This window comes from Patagioenas fasciata, chromosome 7 (assembly GCF_037038585.1).
Source record: "Patagioenas fasciata isolate bPatFas1 chromosome 7, bPatFas1.hap1, whole genome shotgun sequence".
In the NCBI taxonomy this organism is placed as follows: domain Eukaryota; kingdom Metazoa; phylum Chordata; class Aves; order Columbiformes; family Columbidae; genus Patagioenas; species Patagioenas fasciata.
The window spans coordinates 33,233,871-33,255,484 of NC_092526.1; the positions used below are offsets into that span (position 1 = coordinate 33,233,871).

General features: G+C 39.7%; 1 protein-coding gene across 2 annotated transcripts in view; it reads right to left on the minus strand.

The window, feature by feature from the left end:
- The window catches only part of BARD1 (BRCA1 associated RING domain 1), a 42,425-nt gene that overhangs the window by 12,946 nt on the left and 7,865 nt on the right, over nt 1–21,614 (minus strand). For both annotated transcript variants that reach the window (XM_065841309.2, XM_071811282.1), the window contains 5 exons: nt 18,194–19,191; nt 10,863–10,943; nt 10,020–10,192; nt 1,803–1,911; nt 199–334 (listed from right to left, as the gene is read on the minus strand). In XM_065841309.2, coding sequence (XP_065697381.2) covers nt 199–334; nt 1,803–1,911; nt 10,020–10,192; nt 10,863–10,943; nt 18,194–19,191 — 1,497 coding nt within the window. The remainder of the gene's footprint in view (nt 1–198; nt 335–1,802; nt 1,912–10,019; nt 10,193–10,862; nt 10,944–18,193; nt 19,192–21,614) is intronic.

Consider the following 21,614-nt stretch of genomic DNA (forward strand, 5'->3'; position numbering starts at 1 on the left):
CAGGCTTTAAATGCCTTTACGTGCCTTTATATGCAACACAAGATACCATCATTCTGCTACTGCTATAATTCAGGGATTTCAGAAACTGCACTTACTAGGAGCAATAAAAAACCCCTTTGCAGCTGGTATCTTAGAGGATACAGTGCAGAACTGTAGTTACTTATATTTGCACAGCGACATTTCAACAAGACTCCATACCTCTGCTGTTAAATTCAGTACACTTTCGAGCCTTCAGAACTGTTGCCAGTTTGTTCAGCAATTTCTGTTGCTCTGAACTAAGACTGCTTCCCAGTATTCCAAGGGGTCCATCTCTTGGCTGGCTGGGGCTCAGTGCCTGCGTGGACAGAAAGCCCAACAATAAACTGAATGTTTGGAAACAAAAAAAGCAACTAACTTGTTTGACAGCTTTATTTAATAAAGAATAAGCATTTTGAAAAAAAACTTCATGGCAAACTTAGTGGACAGGATCCACAAATAGATCTCTATATAACAAACCAGCTGTAGAGGAAAAAAGTTTGACATTAGAGGTAGTTCATTTAGCTTATGCATTGTTTTTTTTTTCTTCCTTGCCTTTTTTTTTTTAAAGACACTGGTGTGCACACATTTAGCTGGTTAGCAGCCTTAATGACCACAGTGTTGAAGGAGAAAAACATTTTCCCAAGAATTAAAGCCTCCTGCATTTAGTGAAGTATTACCAACAGATATACTACCTCCATTTCCTTTTACTAAAAAGTCCCTAACACATTGCCCTGTAAGCAATGAATGCTTAAGTATCTTTATGCAGATACTACTACTGCAAAGCAAGAGGAGCTGCTTGCTCTAGTTTTATGCTGACAAGGATGCGACACCTCAGATCTTGGATCTTCAGAAGTATTCCTGGGTTCCATATCACAGACATACCTTTGAGACCCCGTCAGCCTGAAGCCGCAGACTTTGGATCAGGACATCCATAAGAGCTGGTAACCACCCATTGGGACACACTCATCCCAAAGGAAACGCAAATACCCAGTGTTTTGTTTGGGACAGAAGAGATGCATCTTACATTTGCTACAGGTGGGAGGAGAAGTCATACCCTTGTTCATTTTAGCTGCAACAGTTTACTTTTGGCCAACGGGTGTCTTATTACCCCAATGAGGAGGGATCCTAACAGGCTGCATACCCTGGAGCAGACCAGGAATGCTCCTATCAGCCAGGTCAGTTTAATCATCATTCATTAGGAAGCACAAAGCATTTCACTATGCAGTAACTTGTTAAGTCTGAATAATCTGATTTTGGTCACAAATCATGAGAAGTCCTTGGCAAAATGAAGGGAAAAAACAAAAACTCCAAAACAATCTTCCAAAAGCTGTTTTCAGCTGCTGAGCTGATATCTTCATTGTTGGACAAAGGATGGTACTGGAACAGCATTTTAGAGGCACACAAAAAGCACCTGGAGCAAAGACTGCTGCTGCTTTCAGCCAGTTTGGCAAGTAGAACAAATTGAAATTTGCAGAAAAACAACAACAATAGCAAAGTTCAATCAATGATACTTCAAAAATAAAACAGCATTCATTCCCCTATAATAAAGTCATATTACAACAACTGTCCTTTGTTTTCCCAGATAAAGCTATAACACAGAATATCATAGCTTATAAGTGATACACATACATTCTAAAAACATTGTCCAAGTTAGTTCCCAGCCTATTTTAATTCTACCCATAAAAGCAGCTGATGTAGTGTACTTAGGTCAAAGCCTTCAATATTTAAAGGATGAACCTGATTGTTTTTTTTAAAAAGGAAAAACAAAAACCACACACTCTTACCTCAGAGGGTTGGTTAAGTGAAAATGATTCATTCTTCACTGGTAACGTTAGCACAGACTTCATCTTTTCACTTTCTGCATAGTCCACAGGCCGCAGACCAAATATATTACTGGCAAAACATGCACAGATGGGTTTAAGTAAACAAAATGTGACTTGATTCTTAACTAACTGGGCACATTAGCTGAGTAGCTTTCCCTCCCACTTTCTTATTAATATGTAATTTCAGCTAAAAACCACAAAGCTTCAAGTAAGAACTGCATCCAAGACAGATGGATACTGAACTACAATCTGCTGCATTCAGCTGAGGAGTAAGGGATGTTCAGAGCAGCATGTTCAGTTAAATAAACCACAGTCCTTGTTGAACTGTTACAAGATGCGCTTCGATATCATTCACAAGACTCAGAAACTTCAGCTTTAATCTTACATTGTAGTCATATAATGAAGAAAATGTATTTTCGGCTTACCCATTTACCATAAAAGACATGTCAGATGATTCTACAAACATTGCAGCTTGATGTGGTTATGCTTTTTCAGGAAAAGCTTTCTGCTTCCTACTTGGGAACTGCGACTCCCTCACACTTCCCAAATTCAAGTATGCATCTCATTTTCCCCTCAGTGTGCTGTTTCACAGAAAACATTATAGCCAACTCATTCAAATTTTAGTTGGTTTGCCAATTTTGTTGAACACTAGCCGTCCTAGGTGGCACGTCACAGTTACTAGATATGCTCCAAGAACCATTTCCTCCCCCATTCTTTTACCATTACACAGATACAATTTCCTATAAACAACTTCAAGCCCAGCCATGGCTCCTATCTCTTCTCCACACAACTTTGCAGCGGCAGGACAGTAGTGAGTGCAAGAAAGCTTGAAACCATAGAACAGGTATAATTGCCATTAGCAAACAATCATCTGCCAGTACTCTTGGGAAACATTCTCCTTGTTTCAGCCTTTGCGAAAATAATGGTTATGCCAGCTCAACCTCTTCTCCTCACCTCACGAAGCTCAGGCTCTCAAATGCCATAAGAAGAGCTTGTTATGAAGGGGAAGCTTGTCACCGAGAACAAAGCCCTGACTCAGTATCTGAAATCCGGCGAGCTTAGTCATCAAACGATGAAACATTTAAAGAGGTCAAAAAAACTACTGCATCTTCAAAGCGCTGTCTCTTAGTTAGCCACACGTTCCTGCGCAGAGTAGGAATCTAGGAAGCTTGATAGGGAATTCCACCTAAGGCCATAACCCCATCCAGCCCAAAGAAAAGCTCAAATCATTAAGTCTTCACTCTGACTTAACTTGGGGGGGGGGCTTAGGCCAGCACAAAGCTGAAAGCTGCATCTGACCTTGGCACCTTTCTGTGCTCCCGGCAGAGCACTGCTCGCTAACACAGCCTCTCGGGAGAACAACCATCCACAAAAATCCCACGCGGAAGATTCTGGGATGGTATTTTACAATTGCTAACTTCACAATATTACCAACCTCAAGTTCTTCTGTGTTAGTAATGAGCGAAGAGCTAGCATAATACAAATTCTGCAGACTAAAAGATAATTGGTTAAATCTCAGCCCAGTCCTGGGAGTTGCAGCCCATTAAATACTGTCATGCTGTTCCTGCTTTGTCATGCATCATCAGGGTAGCTCTTGCCCTTTCTTTAAATAAGGGCCATATTTGACTCAGACTGCTGCAGGACAGTTCCTTTGAACAATGCATCCAGGGAGGTGAAAAAAAAAATACATATATTAGCACATAGACCAAAATCACCTTTAGACTGGATGGCTGACCTTTTGCTGTGAAATAAGCAGGGGGAGGAAATCACTGCATGGCAGTAGCAGAGGTTTGGGGGTGTCTCCCCTCCAAGCCACAGTGAGATCCTTGACTGCTGGAAAAAACCCTCATGAATACTTACCATAAAGAGGCCACCACAGTTAAATACAAAACATTTTTGTCAATTAAACTGTACAAATAAGAGCTCCAGCTACCCCCTCTGTATTCGCTTCTTTAAAATCTCCATTTTTTTTTTTTCTTCCATTTTTGAGATCATTTTAGTTGCTTCTTGCCAGTGTATTACAAAATGGTATCCCATCATTATGCAGCATTGCAGAATTAATGGCTATTCACAAGATGTTACGGTGACACAGTTAAAGTAAACCGGAGCTTAAGGAAAGGGAGTAAAAGTAGCTGAAACAGGAGAATAGATGGTTTATAAAATAAAAACTGAAGACAAGGAACACATCCAGACAACAGGTTTCCAATATGGTATTGTTTTAATTTACCTATCCTTTTCAAAGAAAAAAGATGAAAAACTAGATTTGTTCTTTTTCAGTTAGTTACCGACTACCCATCCAAAAAGTAAAAAAAAGTGATCAGAAAGAGACCTTCCCAGGCCTCTGTTAGGCTGGTACAACAATATCAGTACAGTTACAAGAGGAACTGTTTTTAATATATTAGGACTGTACATTATTTCTAACCCTATGACCAGGATCAAGGACCAGATCTATGCAGCCACAAGAACACCTGTAGCAGCACAGCTGAGGAAAAGCACAGGAGACGGAAACAAACTTTTGGCAAAAACATGTGCTCAATTTTGACTTTATTCAGCTAAACTGAAGACCAAGATAAATACGCTACCTTGTTCAGAGCAAAAAATAAATTTTGATCCAGTTTGCAAAACAAAATTAAGTGGGACACATACATTAGGTCCATGCGGACACACAAACACTGCATCTTTAGAAATATCAATAACCGTGTTTTGGTGACCCTACTAGAGGTCTGAGTTTGTTGAAAATGGGTCCAGTAAACATGACTGCGTATCAGGACAAATTCCACATTCAGAGGGAAGACACACACAACTGCTTCTGCAAGAGAGAAACGAGTGTCTCTGTTGCTTAAGCTAGAATACAAGGTCCCTAGGACATGCTTCTTTCTACAAGAGCACAAGTGAGCTTTTTTGCAAGTTGATTTAAACATTCAAGAGTCAGCTGTACCCTTTGATGCAAGCAGTCTCCTATTAGTCAGTCATCAAGGTACTATAGTCAGTGGAGGGCTCTTACAGCTGGAACAAATTCCAATCAAAGAGCAGGATGGCTGTGCTGAGAACAAAGATGAGCCCAATGAACAGCAACTTGGCGTAATCTGCCGAGGATGACTTTACATGAGATGACAGATGATATCTTCAGGACTGACAGATCAAAGAACTTCTTATGAAAAGCTTTAGAAATTGGATTCAGTTGATGGTGCAACACTGCTGAAGTTTTAGGTATGAAGACAGGGGTTACAGACACCCCTGTCAATTCTTCAGGATCACACAGCTTCTGATATAAGCAAACAATAACTATATAATACTTCATAAGCAGGAGTTTTAAGCTGCTCCTCTTTGATACCAGAAATATCCAAAGCTGAGCATAAACCAAGTTTTACCCCAGACCCACAGAAAAATTCAGCATTGTGAGTGGAAGTCCCACAACCAGGTCCAAGTGCAGTATTGTAACCACTAATTCCCATGTGGAAATACAGCCCGTTTGATGCTTTCCAGTCAACACCTGTGTTTTGAGAGTATGGTAAGCAGAAATCTTTTTTGAACGTGACAGAAGGAATAAAATTTAATCTGTGTGGCCAGAAAGACCATGTTGGCTATCCAAACAGGGCCATGGTTTTAATTAACCTGCTGTCAGCAGGAAGTTAAGCATTCTGTCTTGCACTTTGACAGCAAAGTCCTGCACTATCTTGACTCAGAAAAAGCAGAAAAAATTACATCAGTGTCATGGGTCCAGTGCCTCCTGGAATTAACTGCAGGTTTCTACCCCTGTGACATCCATAATTGAAGACCACAGTCTATCCCTACACATTCCCACAGGTTGGTTCAGAATCAGTCACAACTACTCAAAACCAGCTAATACCTAAAAAAACAGGGCAGCACAACAATTTTTACTAATGCTGAACTTATTGTGCATGAAGAACTGGCAAGATAGCCCATTGGAGTGAAAGCATTTAGGAAGTACTGTGAAATTGCAAATGCACAGATCTAATTTTTCAAATCACTTGGCTTGCTGCGAAGCAGGGAAAGAAGACAGAATTCAAGAGAGTAAGCACACGAAAAAAGCCATAAAAATATAAATTAGCTATGTGTAGGAGATTAACTTAAAAAAATTAACTAGACCAGAGGGACAATTAATAGGTCCACTGGTCCATATAATAGTTTTCATTTGTAGTTCATATCCTTCCCAGTCAGTGAGGACTTCAAATAGCAAATGAACTGCCACAACTACTAAATCTTACAGATTGAAAAAAAAAAATTGCCAAGGAATTCTGAAATCCCAGGATTGCTTTCTGGCAAAAAGAGGTTGTTCTCACCTGCTTCATATTACATGCAGTTACTTGTTAAAACACTATGTATTAACATGTAAGGAGAAAAAAATAGACTGAAAGACACTTTGAATGAAACGCACTTGATCAGTCTGTGAACCTCACAAGCTCCATCTGAAATTGCCAAGTCTCAGCTCTCTGATGGTTGGGGTCACACTACCATTGTGTGCCTCATGAACTGAGGTGCCCTGGAAAGCAGATGTAATTGCTCCCAGACATCTCCAGCATCCCTCTACAGACCAGAGGATCTTACCTGCCTTTGAGCCTGCAGTCAGTAAATACTGCACATCTATAAAAAAGATATTTCATCTTGCACAATTGAGTATCATACTAAATTTCAAAACTACTGCTGTAAGCAGGCTATTCAACACAAGCTCTGTTTTTATTCCAGTAGATTAACTCTCCAACACACAAGGGACATTAAGACACAAAACTGAGTTAATTCTACAGTCAAAACGGCAGCAAGACATCAGTCACTTTTGTGGGGTTTCACACTATATATTTCAGAGTGTCTCAAGTAACATTTGAATACATTTGTCATGTTCACAATTTACCCAGTTTAGCGAAAGGAAAAGACTTCAAGAAACCACAGAGAACTAAACAAACTTTCCTCCCTGCCCCCATGAGATATCAAAGAATCACTTTAATATGCCAAGATAAAGAGTGTCCTCTCTGGGCTGAAAGTTGGTTCACTGAGACCCTGAAGAGCCCACAAAAGAAGCAGAGAGTTTCATACACACAAAAAAAAATGCAAACTGAAATCAGACAAATTTATCAGTTTGGCAGCATTGGTTTGGTAGAATCTTAGCTCACACACTGCATACTTCTAAAGTTACACCGCTCCCCAGGTGTATTCCTAAAGAAAATATACCTTTGAGAAGAGATGCAAGTGCTACTCATCACTGTTCAATTTCTACTTTAAAGATTCTAGAGTAATAAAGGCGAGATCCTGCATTAAGTACAAAGAGGCCAATTCCAACTAGTCATGCTGAAGAGACTAGAAGAAGCAACAAGGCTGGTGAGGGGTCTGGAGCACAAGTCTGATGAGGAGCGGCTGAGGGAACTGGGGCTGCTTAGTCTGGAAAAAAGGCGGCTGAGGGAAGACCTTATCACTGTCTGCAATTGCCTGAAAGGAGGTTGTAGCATGGAGGGTGTTGGTCTCTTCTCCCAAGTAACATGTGATAGGATGAGAGAAAATGGCCTCAAGTTGCACCAGGGAGGTTTAGATTGCATATCAGGAAAAATTTCTTCACCAAAAGTGTTGTCAAGCATTGGAACAGGCTGCCCAGGGAAGTGGTGGAGTCACCATCCCTGGAGGTGTTTAAAAAAATGTACATGTGGTACTTATGGACATGGTTTAGTGGCAGACTTGGCAGTGTTAGGTTTACAGTTGGACTCAATGATCTTAGCAGTCTTTTTCAACCTATATGATTCTGTTCTATGATCTTAAGTGCTTACGCTGTTCCTGCCTCCTGTTTTTAAAACTGTGGTCTGCAGGTCTCAGGGATCTAGGAAAAAAAGTCACTGAAGAAAAGCAAGCTTGTCAGATGTGACTTTGTTATAAGGGTGCCTGCATTTGCTAGAAAAAAAAAATATTTGAATCTTCTCAGCTAAAAAAAAGGTTCAAATCCACTTACCTAGACAAATCCAACCACTGTTTAATTGGGATTACAACTACCAGAAACAGTGGCATAAAAAAACTTTGCAAGATTTGCAAAGTTGTGATCCCAGGAAAGATCATGGCAGAATTCATTGCTGGAAGCCAGCAGGCACAGGGAGGGAAGGACGGAGGCACAGACAGATTCTTAGAAATCTCAGACATACAGTTCTTGTTTTTGTTGTTTCTTAGTAATGTTTGAGAGTGGTCAGTAAAGTCTCACTACTCAAGCCTGAACACTTTGCTTGTACATCACTTCCTCTATGGCTCTAATATCCTCTGTAAAAACAGAAAGAATAAAAAAACACGTTTCCATCATCGATGCAATAGTAATGTGCACAGTAACATTTCAGCCAGAGATAGAGACCATACAGAAGACTTGGAAGTCTTAATTTTTCCAGGGATACATGCAGGATTAGATTTTTGCCAAAGCTCTGGAGGTTCTTTTTGCCAGAGAAACAAAACCAAGATCAAAGGCAGCTGAATTTGTTCCCAAAAAGATTTTAAGTTAAAAGAAATAAATTTATATATATCTATACTTATAAACACCACACACTAGAGATTCCAAGTAACCTGGACATTAAGTCAAGAACAGTGCACACTCGGAAGTGCATTCAAAGCCATTTTTGATACTCAGAGGTACTGCAAGAGGTGGCCAGTTACAGAGCTGCAACATATCCTGTCATGCCATTTTAATATACAACTGAACATTACCTGTTTTCAGTGAAAAGCTAAGCGAGAGCTTAAGGTTTACATATGTCTTTTAATCCACTATCAAAAAGCTGCTGTTTCAACAGGAAGTCACATTGGCTTATATAGAATGAGCAGGAAGAGTTTCAGCATCATCTTACTTTGCATGAACACACGTCGCAGAGACCAAGGCTAATAAGGGATGTGAAGAGTCCACTGTTGACATTTGGAGTCTCTGTTCTCCAAATCTTCCAGTGCTTTAGTCTTGTCAAAACCTCGCATCAAACCTCACATCTGTGCTACATTTCCAAACACCAGACAGACAAGTGACAAGTGTCACACAACCAGTTCCCAATATTCAAGTGGCTTGAGAATTAGTTTCTGAAGCTGTTGGCTTTTCAAGGTGTAATGCACTGGTCTTTGTTGTTCAAGAACAAAGCGACGATAAACAATTAATCCTTGTTTTATTTTTCATGCTAAAGTTTTAGGAGGTTGTTTTGGTTTATTTTTGTGTGTGGTTTTGTTTTGTTTAATAAACAAACAAACAAACTCACACCAAACAAGCAAAACAAGCTCCAGTATGTTCAAGATTAGGACTGGTTTTCAAAACCCTATGCTTCTCCACAGAGTACCTTAATTCCGTAAGCTCCAAGGGTGAATATGGAGAGCTGAAGTGATTAAACCGAACTTATTTCTGCTTCTTTATGTGACTGGCAAGGAAATTCATGTCATGCAAGACTTCATCTTTTCGTGTTACCATATACACACACCTACTGACAACATGCATTGGACTCATATTGTATACATACAGGCCCTGGCACAACAGCAATACTGCACCACCTAACCCCACATTTAGTGTCTGAAGTATTAATAGTTTGCAGGGTTATTCATAGACTAATAGACTCTTCAGCACCTCCCATACATAAATGCCAAAATTTTCAGGAGGTATAACTGTACAGAAGATTCAACTGGAAGTATTTCTAAGTTTTATTCTTAATTTTAAAAGCATACTAAGATTAGTGCTTTGATTCAGAATGAAAAAAATTTAAAAAACACACCCCCCAAAACTTAGCCCCTGTCTATGCCATCTGTGAAGGTAGAAGAGACTGAATTGAAACATCTTCTGCTAGTAAGCAGAGTAGTAAGAGAGACAAAAAACAGCTGTAGCAGTTCAAAACTTATCTAGCTCAGCACCTTAGATCTGACAGTAGCTATAACAAGATGCCAACAGAAAAGTGTAAGAATAGAGTAAGTGTATTTTGTTACTTTCCCAGTATAGTCTCCAATACTCCAGCTATCTATGACTCAGACACCCTCAGAAAAGGACAAAGCAAAATTGAAAGGAAACAGCTACCTCGAAAAGAGGATATAAGTATAGCGGAGCATATGTTTAACACCCACACCCTCACACCCTCATTTATTACCAGCTTTGCTTCATATTTACTTAACATACACCCTGGAAAGTTGCAGCTGTAGCTACAATTAAGTATTAAATAACATCCCGCATGTACTTACACTGCATCAGGGGAGGCACCATGCAAAAGCAGCAGCTCAACAATGCTCACGTGCCCATTCCTGGCAGCATCATGAAGCGGCGAGTCGTTCTGGTACCCCGTGGTGTTCACCAACGCCTTGTGTTGCAGCAACAGCTCCACCACTTCTTTGTGCCCATGATTACACGCCTCATGCTAGTCAGGTAAATCCATAAGCAGCAAAAAGACCAAATTCAGGTGAAACAGAACACAGAGGAAGGGCCTCTGTCACAGCAGTTAATGCGGTCACTTTCAAACACATTCTCGGTAGGTGCTTGGGGAGGACAACGCAAAGCTACTGCAAGACACTTCTAATGAGAATTCACCTTAGAACCTGGCACTAACAAAAGGACAAAGAAGAACTGAACAAAGGCCAGTTGTGTGCAAATCAGAATCCAGGGAACAAAGCCTCTCAGATTATACATTCTGTCAAGAGTATTCTTCAAGAAAGGAAGAAGTCATGGTTGAAAATAAGCTTTTATTTATTTTCTGTAATTCAAGTGAGTAATCTTTTCATTCAGCTACTTGATACATTTCCAAAATAGTAAAAAAACACTGAGGATATTTAGAATCCATGAAATACACACACTGTCTGCAACTGATCCTTTTCTGGTTATCATAGTTACGTTCTCTGCATACACAGACTGGCAGGCTGATAGATTTCTTGGCATGCTCTCCCAGCAAGAGAGAGTCAGATTTGAGCAGGTCAGTAGTTGCTAATAAATTCCTTTAATGTAAAGGGAACTAAAATATAGGAGAGGAAAGAAGGGATGAAATGAAAACTGATCAGAAGACAGATGACAGAAGGAAAGTCTTCAGCACTCACCAGTGGTGTCCAGCCAGCATTATCTTTGACATTGGGATCTGCCCCATTTTTCAGCAGCTGTTCAACAGCTGCTAAGTCACCCTACATAGGAAAAAAACATAGTTATTAAAATGTAACGAAGAAGATAGACAAAGACAATACAAATTTAACAGATGTAGAATTATATATTTAGCTGCAATAAAAATGTACTGATACAAGTCTTCCATTTAGATAATGTCAGAATAATAAAACCTCAGCTGGTTTGGAGACCACTGTTTATCATTACTGTTCATTTAAAAGGACCTATACATTTTACAAAAATATATAGTTTTGTAAAAATGATGCACACAACAGACTCAACTCAGAATAAATGGGCAAGGTTGTGCTGATTGTAACCCATCCACCAGAGTTAACTGCAAGGATTAACATCTGGAATATTTATGCAGAATTTCCTTGTTCTTCAGACTTGACTTTTTTCAAAAAACTAATCTAAAAAAACAGCTAGAAACATGCATAGGTGAAACCAATAAACAAGTCTGACAAGTTTCTATAAATTGTTTTCCCAAAAGTCAAAAGGAAAAGGGAAAGAGTTTTATTTAACAGTGTAAATACTACTCATGTTGAATCTCACTGACACTTTATCTGAGAGTTATTCTAACAAAATAGTTTTCATTTTCTTTTTTGGAAGAACAAAATATTCATTTTTTTACTCTAAGCAAGGAAATGTGGGTGCAAAAGGGTGGAAACCAATGCAGAGATTATAGGAAGAGGAAAGAGGCTGAGACAAGGCAAAGGAAGGAATTTGTGAACCAGAGGTTTTTATACTCTCAAAAGTCAAGTACGGGAGAAAGCCGGTAAGAAGATTGGAACATATACAGATGCAGCTATAAATAGGCAAGGAGAAGCCTCCTGCAGGCGCTGAGGCAAGGAAATCTCTGCAGTGCAGGTCATCCTAAAAGCAGGTGGGAAGAGCAACCCAAGGAGACTGAGAGCAAAAGGACTCCCATCCCTTTTTCTTTCAGAGCACCACCAGGTGTGTCGGGACTTCAGACTCACTCTGTGCAATGTCAGACAGTTCCTGCTTCTCATTTGCTACCACAGAGCAAAGGGCTGCCCTACCGGAGGAGGAGCCATGAATTCTGTTCCAAAATCCTTGCTGCAATGCCAGGAGCCCTCCAGAGCTGAGGGGACACAACCAAAGGGGCCAGGCTGTCTCACACCTCTCAGCCGAAGCAATTATTTACCTGCACTATTGCTGATGAGGAGCAGTTATGCACCATTTCTCAGATAACAGGGAAGGAGATTGCCAAGTGTCATCTAATGACAAAACTACCTAAATAATTCAAGTTTTTCAAAGGCTAAACTAGCTTAGTAGGCCTCAAGTTCCTGCATGGCTTGCCACCAATGCCCCAATTCTTTTTATTTTAGGTTTTGGGGATTTTTGTTTGTTTTAGAATCTGCCCCCAGCCAAGCATCTTAAACCAACCATTAACAGTTTCCTTATGCTAGGGTATTGTGGTCCCAAACAAAAAGACTAATACACAAACTGGTACCTGGCTCTTGCCCTTGGCCAAACTTGCAATATATAAATACTAGGACCTAGAGCGGCGTTAAGAGAAGTTTAAACCACGATATACAGAAAGTTCTGTGCCCTTAAGTAGTGACAAGGAACTCCTGTTAGTCCAGCTTGGAAAAAGTGAGACAATATTAAGTTAAGCTTTAAATAGAACAAAAATAATATCTTTTTTTTTTTTTCTTATCCAGGAACACTTTGGAAAAACAAAATAGCTTTAATCCTTACTCATTAGTTAGAGAAAATATTAAGACAGATTGCTCAACAGAAACAAAATCCAGTAAGCAACAATTGTAAATTCCAAATTCACCACAAAAACACTGAGAATCACTGGATTTACAATAGTCAGGTAAATTAGCATAGAGATAAATTTCAGGCATTATATTCATTACCTAGATGTCCCAGCAAAATGTTACCTTTCAAAGCAATTAAAGTATATGCTGCTGTTAAAATACCTCAGGGTTGCAAGGTAACAGACATGCATCAAATCTGAAGCAAGCTGAGACAGTGCTCAGCATTTGATCTTTTTCTACAGAGAGAAGATACAATTATATATAATGAGCGAGACTCGAGCTTATCATTTAAAGTTAAGTTTGCAAACATGTACAGCAAGGGTTTGACATTTCAAAAGTTCTCCTTTAAAGCAGTAAGCATAGCTAATAATTTCTGTGAGCATTCGGTAGCATCACAGATTTTCAGCACAGTTATCTGAACATTGATTTTTAAGGCATTACTGCAGTTTATTAAAGGAAATGTTGCTGGTATGGACACAAGTACTGACGACATCCACTGAATGAAATCCAGGTTTAAGTCAAAATTAGAAAACTGGTGTTTTGCTGTTTACAGAAGAAAAATATTGTCATCACCGCAGCTGCAAATGGAACCTCCTCCCTGCAAGCAGCACTGCGCAATGAGTGACAGAAAGGGAGGGGAAGCTGTCATGCCAGTCGCTCTGCGCAGTGGTGGGATGGGTGCTGGCAATCGGGATTACAGGAGATGTGTCAATACAATCATTCATAGCCAGGAGAACGTGCCCTTTGCCCCCTCGGAGGCTTTTCAGTCAGTTACTATATTGTTAATATTTAGTTTGAAAAAGAAGATGAAATTTCAAGCAGATCTTTAGCAAACGTGTTAGGGTCCCCCTGGAAGAAGGGCCATCATAATGTGATAGTGATCCAAGGGCAAAAGAAATGCAGTTAACATACTGACCAGTTCTATCAGAGTTGATGGAATGACACGTTTAAAAGCTAACACATTTCGCTCAGCTCTAAACAAGAAAGGCTGAGCACCTGGTAGGGGCAAGTCCCACTCACAAATATCTGTATTCCACGTGTCTTTCCTCCAGAAGTAAGAAAGCAGAAGAGACTACACTTATATCCACCTATCACTTTGACATGGCTAATTCAAACATGCTTCATAAAGTTGTGCTTTGACTAGTAGTGAAATAGACTTGATACATTTAGCCCCTTGAGTTTATTTGCTCTAGTAACGCCAGCATAAAATCACCAATCCCACATACGGAGCGGTAACCATACCAGATCACACCAGGAGGGGCCCTCACAGCTTGTCTTAATCTGTAACAACGGCAGAGTGGAAATGTAATTGGAGATACTACTTGTTCAGAAGCAGAGAACAGGACAAACACCAGGTAGGAAAATGCTAACATTAACAATTCACAGGAAAGTGTGTATTTTAAAATCTCATTATCAATGAAGGATTACAACCAGCTTCTGAAGAGGCAGCAACTACCACAGAATGTAAAATTATGCTTTTGGAAGAAACTAAGAGAGAGACATTTTAATCTCGTAACCAAGCTTATGTATAGTGACAGCGCAATAATGCCATGGGTTTGCTCTTCCTCTGCTGCAGCTTAAGGCTCCGAAAACCACAGAAGCAAGCAAGACACTGAGGCCATCTGTTGGCACATCCAGCAGGCAGCACGGGCTTATGTACATGGCTTTACAAACTCTTCCCTCCCAGTGGAAATCTAGCTCCTGCAGACACAGATGGCATAAAACCAGAAAACCATCCTCCCTTGGTTTAGACAAGGTTGGTTTGTTTGTTTTTTCAAGTCAATCGTGTCACAACGCTAATGCAGGCAGATGTGCAAGAACTGCAAGAGTCCTTTCAGCTCTATTTTACAGGGGTATTTTTTCCCCCCATTTTACCCTTGACTATTTCCATTAACCACAGATATTTTCCACCCAAAAGTCACATGTAAATGACTTCCCTCCTTCCCTCTCTCTTCAGCCTAAGGAGATGCTCTGCAGAGACGCAATGTCCTCAGAAGTGGGACAACTCTCTAATGGCTTCTAACTTGAAGCACAAAAATCAAGACCTTCTCCCAGCTCCCTGCCATCCACTCCTCTGGAATGGTGCAGCTGTTGCCACCGTCCCGTGACCCTGTTGCACCACAGTTCGCTGTCCCTGGAACCCATGGGGGCAGCGATTCCCCCCTGTGAACGGCCCTGTCAGCTCAGAAGCAGCAGAAGCACAAGCAGGAGAAGCTGAGGCACAACCAAGACCTTAAATACCGTACCGAGAAACTACTATTTTTTTTCTCTCTGTAGTAGATTTGAGACTCTGTACTAACTATTTCAGTAGTACTGTGCTGCATTTTTAATTGCCAGATAAGCACTAGTCCTGTGAATAACTCATTATTTTACTGTAAAGAAGTCCTGTGTGGGAGGGCTGTGGCTTTGGAAATTCACCACCAGTTTAGAATATCAGGAGTGCAATAGGTCACAGTTTGTATTTTAACTAATTAGAAGTTTTACCTTTAACGGCTATGGAGGAAAATAAGATTGCTGTTTGCTATGGTAAGACTGCATACATTTTAATTTATTAGTTTAACTCAGCATTAAGTTCATCCCCACTAGAACCTTTCCTGAAAACCATTTTGATTTCAGTAAGTTTATAACTTGTAGTAAATGGGGACAATCCCTCAGAATCGTTTGAAACAGCCCAATACACTTACTTTTAATGCCTGATAATGTTGTTTATTATCTCTTTTAAATAAGAAAAAAGGGAGAACTCAATTAGCTTTAATTAAATTCAGGGTATTAGACCCTAACAGCTAATGAAAATAATACAGATTTATTTTTATAATTAATGAAGTCCCAGAGAATTAGGCTTTATTTCACTTTGGGGGGAGGGTGGCAGCTACAAGTCTGTTTCCCATTACACACATGGAAAAACATTACTGGCTGCGGAAGGAACAAGGGAAAAAAAACAACTATAAAACAAAACTGGTTCTTCCAGAAACAGAAAAAATGACAGGGTTATTTTGAAAAAAAAAAAAAAAACAACCACAATGAGTATATACATACAATATAAAGCCTAGTATTTTCAAGGCCAGCTCATTTGAGAAAACACATTTACCAGTTCTATAGCAGTTCCTACAGCTTACAGGAGTTATCTAGAAACATAGAGGTTATACACAAGATAATTGCTTGCAAAAAAATCTTTTCTTGCAATTGCCACACATCCCCAGTGATTCATGGCAATTAATCAGTACTATTTCTTGCTCACTGCTTTACAAAGTAAGATGTTACCAAACCCCACGACCAATAGTTCTTTACAAAGACCACTCTGCTGGCTTGAGCAACTTAGACTTAATTCACTTTACATGGACTAGCAACTGTGCCTACATTTACTGGCTACCAGGGGATGCAGCAACTTCTTAAGAATACCGCAATATACCCATGATATAAGAAGAAAAAAGAACACAACAATTGAAAAGAGGTAAGCTGTTTAAGTCTCCTTCTGCAGATGTGGAACTGAGGTTCAGAGACAGTACAACAACCTTCTCAGAGTTGCACTGGAAGTTCAGTAGCTGGAAACAAAGAAACATGCGAGTAAACTAAGGCCATAACCAAAAGACTGCTCTCCTTGCCTTATTTTAATTACCTTTCAAAGAGAGTGGTAAAGTTGAGATCACCCTGAAGCCCTACCTAGTTAAACAAGCCTTTGCTAACGAGTACCTCAACGCAAATGGAATTGGTGGATTAAAAACACAGCAGAACTAACAAGAACCAGAATCATCTTCCCATTTTAGCTCAATAATTATAAAATATTAGAAGACACCAAAATGAATTCACACACACTACTGAAATAAGCATTTACGTGTCTGCCCAGCCCACTGCCCGCAGTACAGCTGGAAGTCAGTTTTCCAGTCCACCAAAATAGCCCTGACCCCTGCTCAGAGGGCTGTACCAATACCAACAAGAGCGCCAGCTACGCCACTGAACTTGAACAATCAAAACTTGCTTATTCTTTTTGTCTATAGCATGAACTGGTTAATTTTTACTCATTTATCTTCAAAACGCTTTGCAATGGAAAGCCACTTCATTGGCATATCACCATTCACTCCAAGTCTCACAAAAAGCCGCAGAGATGCTCTGTTTTCTTAGGTGAAATAACTGTCTCACAAAGAACTATATCAGACATATTGCTGGAAAAGATACCTGCGTGAAAACTTGTCAAGGTAGGTCAATTTCTTCAGAACTAGTCAGTTTCCTTACAAACTCCCAGAAAATCATGGAAGGTTAATTTGTCAACAGTGCTTTAATCAAGAGAAATACACAGGACTCATGATGAAAGGTAACGAGATCTGTCCTTTAAAGCTCTTGAGTCCTGTGAGGACAAGGTTTCATTTTCTCCCCGATTCCATATTAATGGCATCAAGTAAGATATTTGAACTGGACTCAGCTGCTGCTTCCATTTAAAAAGGTCTTGTGCAGCTGGAGTGGCTCATTAGAACACCTTTGAAAGAGGACAGTTAGTTATCAAAAACAGCCTGTCTCAACAAATATAAGTGCTGAAAAAATATCAAAATGCTTACAGGTGACTCAATTCTACCAATATAGACAGCTTATTAACCACAAGGTATTTCCATATTTTGATTTAGCACAAAATACATTTAAACTGCCAGACTACAAACTCCTTGAAATGACATTGCAGAAAAGAGCATCTGCTGAGTTTGACGGGGAGCATCCAGCTCAGCGAGCCTGCTTGCAGCTTTTCTACAGCAACAGTGAAGGACAGCCCTCGCAAAGCCATGAAGTTCTACCACAGCAGGAACTGGATAAGAACAGCAAAATGAGTGACAGCTGTCATTTCAAGAATAACACTGATCCTACAGAAAAGCGAAGTCTGCTGGGAACATCCCAACTCTGTCCTAATTCTCCCTTGTCCACTCTCTGGGAGGACAGCGCATTCAGAGCAGAGAGTTCAGCATGGGAATCCCAATCTCACTTTTTCAATCCCCTGGAGCCAAAACTTGCATCAGATGGAGGATCTCACAAGATTATCAAACAGTTAACCCCAAGTAAGGTTACATATAATTATCTTCATGTAGATAATTCAGATCTTGTCCTGGCTGAGTTACCAGGTCAAGTTAAACTGATCAGGATCACTTGGTGAGATCTGAAATACTTAGTTATAACTCCTCATGACAAATCAGACAGTTTCTGGCACATAAGGCCAAAACATTTGAATGCTTATCACTTCCTAGAATTCACAGATATAAGTGACACTGTAGTCCATTGAGTTTCTCGAGTATAACCATCTTTGATCATTCCAATAGTAATGTCTTTAAAAAATAATTGAGTTGGAAACTCCTTAATAAACCTAGAAGAAAAAGACCACAAAAATAAGATTCCACCCCCCTGGCCCCGAAACAGGATGTACTGAAGTAACTGTTTTCCAGGATATTTTTAGTACAACATTGTCTTTTTAAACCCCTGTTTAAAGTTGAACTAGAAGATGATGGTCCTACCTTGATGGAAGCAACATGGAGCAAAGTCTCCCCTTTGTAATTTCTTCTGGCAATTGTGTTCCCACCAGGGGACTTCAATACAGAAGGACTGTGGGGTATTCCTACTTGATTACAAGTCTTAGAAGTAGATGGAGTAGAGGGCAATGCTGAAAGTGAAGGACTATTTATTGCTTGCAAGGCTGCAGAGCTTCTTGTCTTCCTTACAGTGTCAGGGAGCTTTGACATACCAGAAGAAATCTGAACTGGTGTCTTGTGTTCAGCTGCTGGGGAGATGGGGCAGCCCTGAGGTGACTCCTCTAAACCATCTGCCTGACTGTCTGGCTTCCCAATAATGATCCTCTCAGTTCTTGGTCTCTTAGACTGCAAAGAAACTGAAAGTCTAGATTCCTCCCTTCCACGTTTTAAAGGTGTAGTTTCATTTTCTATTGATGGTGATGGCTCTGTAGCACATTTTTTTTCCCTGCTGACTTGCACAGGGCATGCAACCTCACTGTTATCTTTCTTCTCTGACAATTTTACCTGCGGCAATATTTCCATATTTTCTCTATTTTTGCTGGAGTCAGCTTCCTTTACAGACTCCTGCTGAAGTGTCTCTTCAGGGCTATTTGGTTCTGAAGTGCACAGGACCACTGGTTGACTGCAGATGGTCACACACTTTTCCTTGAGAGTCTTCTCCCCTACTCGCCCTTTCTGCTCAGGCTGCTCTAAGCTCCATGCTTTGTTAATGTCTGCTAAACGTTTCTTCTTCATCTTCTTACTCTGTCTCTGTGTTGGCTTTTTTGTCTGCTTGGAGGGCTTTTCATGAGGAGGGGAAGGAAAAAAATCATAAATTGAAGATGTGTCTTGACAAAGGTTATTGCTTTTAGTCTCAGGCTGAGTCTTGTTCAGGATGCATCGAATCTTCCTACTTCTTGGGCTGAACCACATTTTTATGTGTTCCTTCTTATTCTTTTTTTCAAAGTCTGAGTCAGTTGGTGTCAACTTATCTTCTGTTGAATCTAAGTGCATCAGGGGAGAGGAAAAATAATTTATAGAGTACTCTTCAGTAGAAGATCGGAAATAAAAAAGATCAGAACAACAACTATAACAAGCAAAGAAGTGTTGCTAAATACAACCTACAAGTGCTCTCCTTTCTTCTGAAGAGACACATGAAATGGTTTTAAAACAACTAGCAAGGTCACACGTTACTCTGGAGCTTCTGGACTCCAGTGCAACTGAAGGTACCAACCGGGTGAGAAATTTCCTCAGTGTCGTGGGTTCACAGCACGTGCACGGATTCCTGACCAGATTAGAGAGGAGAGAAACTGGTTCTCTCAGTTTTCCTTAGAAATAGGTTTAACAAAGTAGTCTGTGCATACACAGACAAGCACAGAAACAATTTTCTAAAAAGATATTATAGTTCACCTGAAGATAAGGAGGACGAATCACTGCAAGTAAGCAAAAACATCATCCTTATAAGAATGTTGAACATCCCTGAAAACTTTTGACTGATTCCACAGATACAGTAAATGAATCAGAGGAATATATAGAAAAATCTGTAAGTAATTGTGTCCTGTCATTTGATCCCTTACGTCCAGTAGTAAATAATTGCAAGGAAGCTACACATTTTTATGATCTCACACATTTCTTTAAAAATATGCAGTGAAGCAATTTTGTAAGTCACATCATACAGCATATTACAAATCAATAACCAAGATGATAGAGGAATATCCTGTACTCCCAGTGCATGAAATAATGGTTGAGAACAAAGCCTACAGATGGTGTCCTCAATAGTTTCAGAATAAGTTAAGGAGCATAAAGTGACCTCTAAGTTGGACATTAATTCAATTTGCCAACAACTCTTTCAGTGCAAAAGAACTGTAAGTGACTTTTTACAGATTCCTTTTTGGAAACCTAAGTTATTTTAGGTTATTTGGAGAAGTCTTCTAAAGTAAATGCACAAAGGCTTGGTGATTTATAGGAATCAATCACAAAACCAATATTAATTTCGCCTAGTGAGGCAAGTAAGGTACTATTTTTAAACAGAACTAAGACCAAGATTAGTGTTTAGTTTTTATTTCAACATTCTTGAAATAAACCATGCAAAGTCTCGATTATTAAAAGTGAAAGACGAACACTCACTGCAACAAGGTATTACTTTCACTTTAGTGCATTAACTTTCTGTGGATAGTTTGTCTTCTCATACCTTCTCTTCTACTTTCGGCATTAGTAACTATAGCCCGTTTGGCATAGCAATCTGTGATAAACTCACAGATAGCAGACAAACTAGTCCCAATCCCTTCGGCACAAAAAAAAATGTTTGAAATTTCATTTAAAACAGTACTGAAGAGCTGGTAATTCAACACCAGAATAGACATTTGCGGTTTTCTTTTAAAGCAATATTTCAAGGTTAAATGTTGCCTCAATCTTGATTTAAATCACCCTATTTGCCCCTTGAATTAAAATATTCTAGCTATTAGGAGATCTAGCTAGAGGAACATGTAAGACATCAGACCAAAAGTGTCTTTGAGAATACAGCTGGAGGCTAGTTAATCAGTCATTTAGGTATCTAAAGATCATCATCAAGTACAGAATCGCAGCTATGCAGTTTTCCTGCAGGACTGGGCTTGCTGCAAACATGAAAAAAAAAAAGCACTGAAATTGAGACTGAAAACTCCCAACTAGCGAGCCTTCAGAAAGATATCACATCCAATTTCATTCTGACAATAGCATCTAAAAGGAAGGGCTTGATTGCAAACAGATGCAAAACATAAACCACAGTTACTATTTACTTGTCTTGTCTCGACTGTTTACACAACTAGCAGATTTCCTTCTAAAATATTTACCTTGCTAGAACTACCAGTCATCTCTGAGTAAAGAGCAAGAATAAAATCAGCTTGGAAAAGTAATTTGTGCGACAATTTTGTGGCGGCCAGAATTCTTTTTGATGTGTATAGTACAGTAAGACTTTAAAGTCCAAGTGACAAATTCAATCAAAGGCCCCATCCTTCAGAAGTAGGATCTAAAGCAGCATAACACAATTAAGTATTTACACTGGAAGCTATGCATACACCACTTCTGGCAGCCAGAAAGCTTGTGAAAAATCAACCACAAGGGTTCTTCAACTGATCTGTTCATTACTGGTTGCTCAGCAGGGACTTATTAGTCAGGTTGTTAAAAACTTGCTGAAAATACACCAAATAAATACTTTCTCAGGATTATTTTTCCTCACATGCAACTGCTTTAGGTGTAAAAGAGAACGTTGCACATTTTACAACAGGGAGGAACTCGCAGAACGTGATTTAAAGGCCAGGAATACCTCCAAAGCAGAACCCACAATTTCTGCCAGGGTGGCTTTTGTCTCTCAGTCATTCTTCAATATCTCCAGCTTTAAGAATACTCTGTAGCTAACCTCAGCTTTAGCTGAACAGTTTCTGCATAG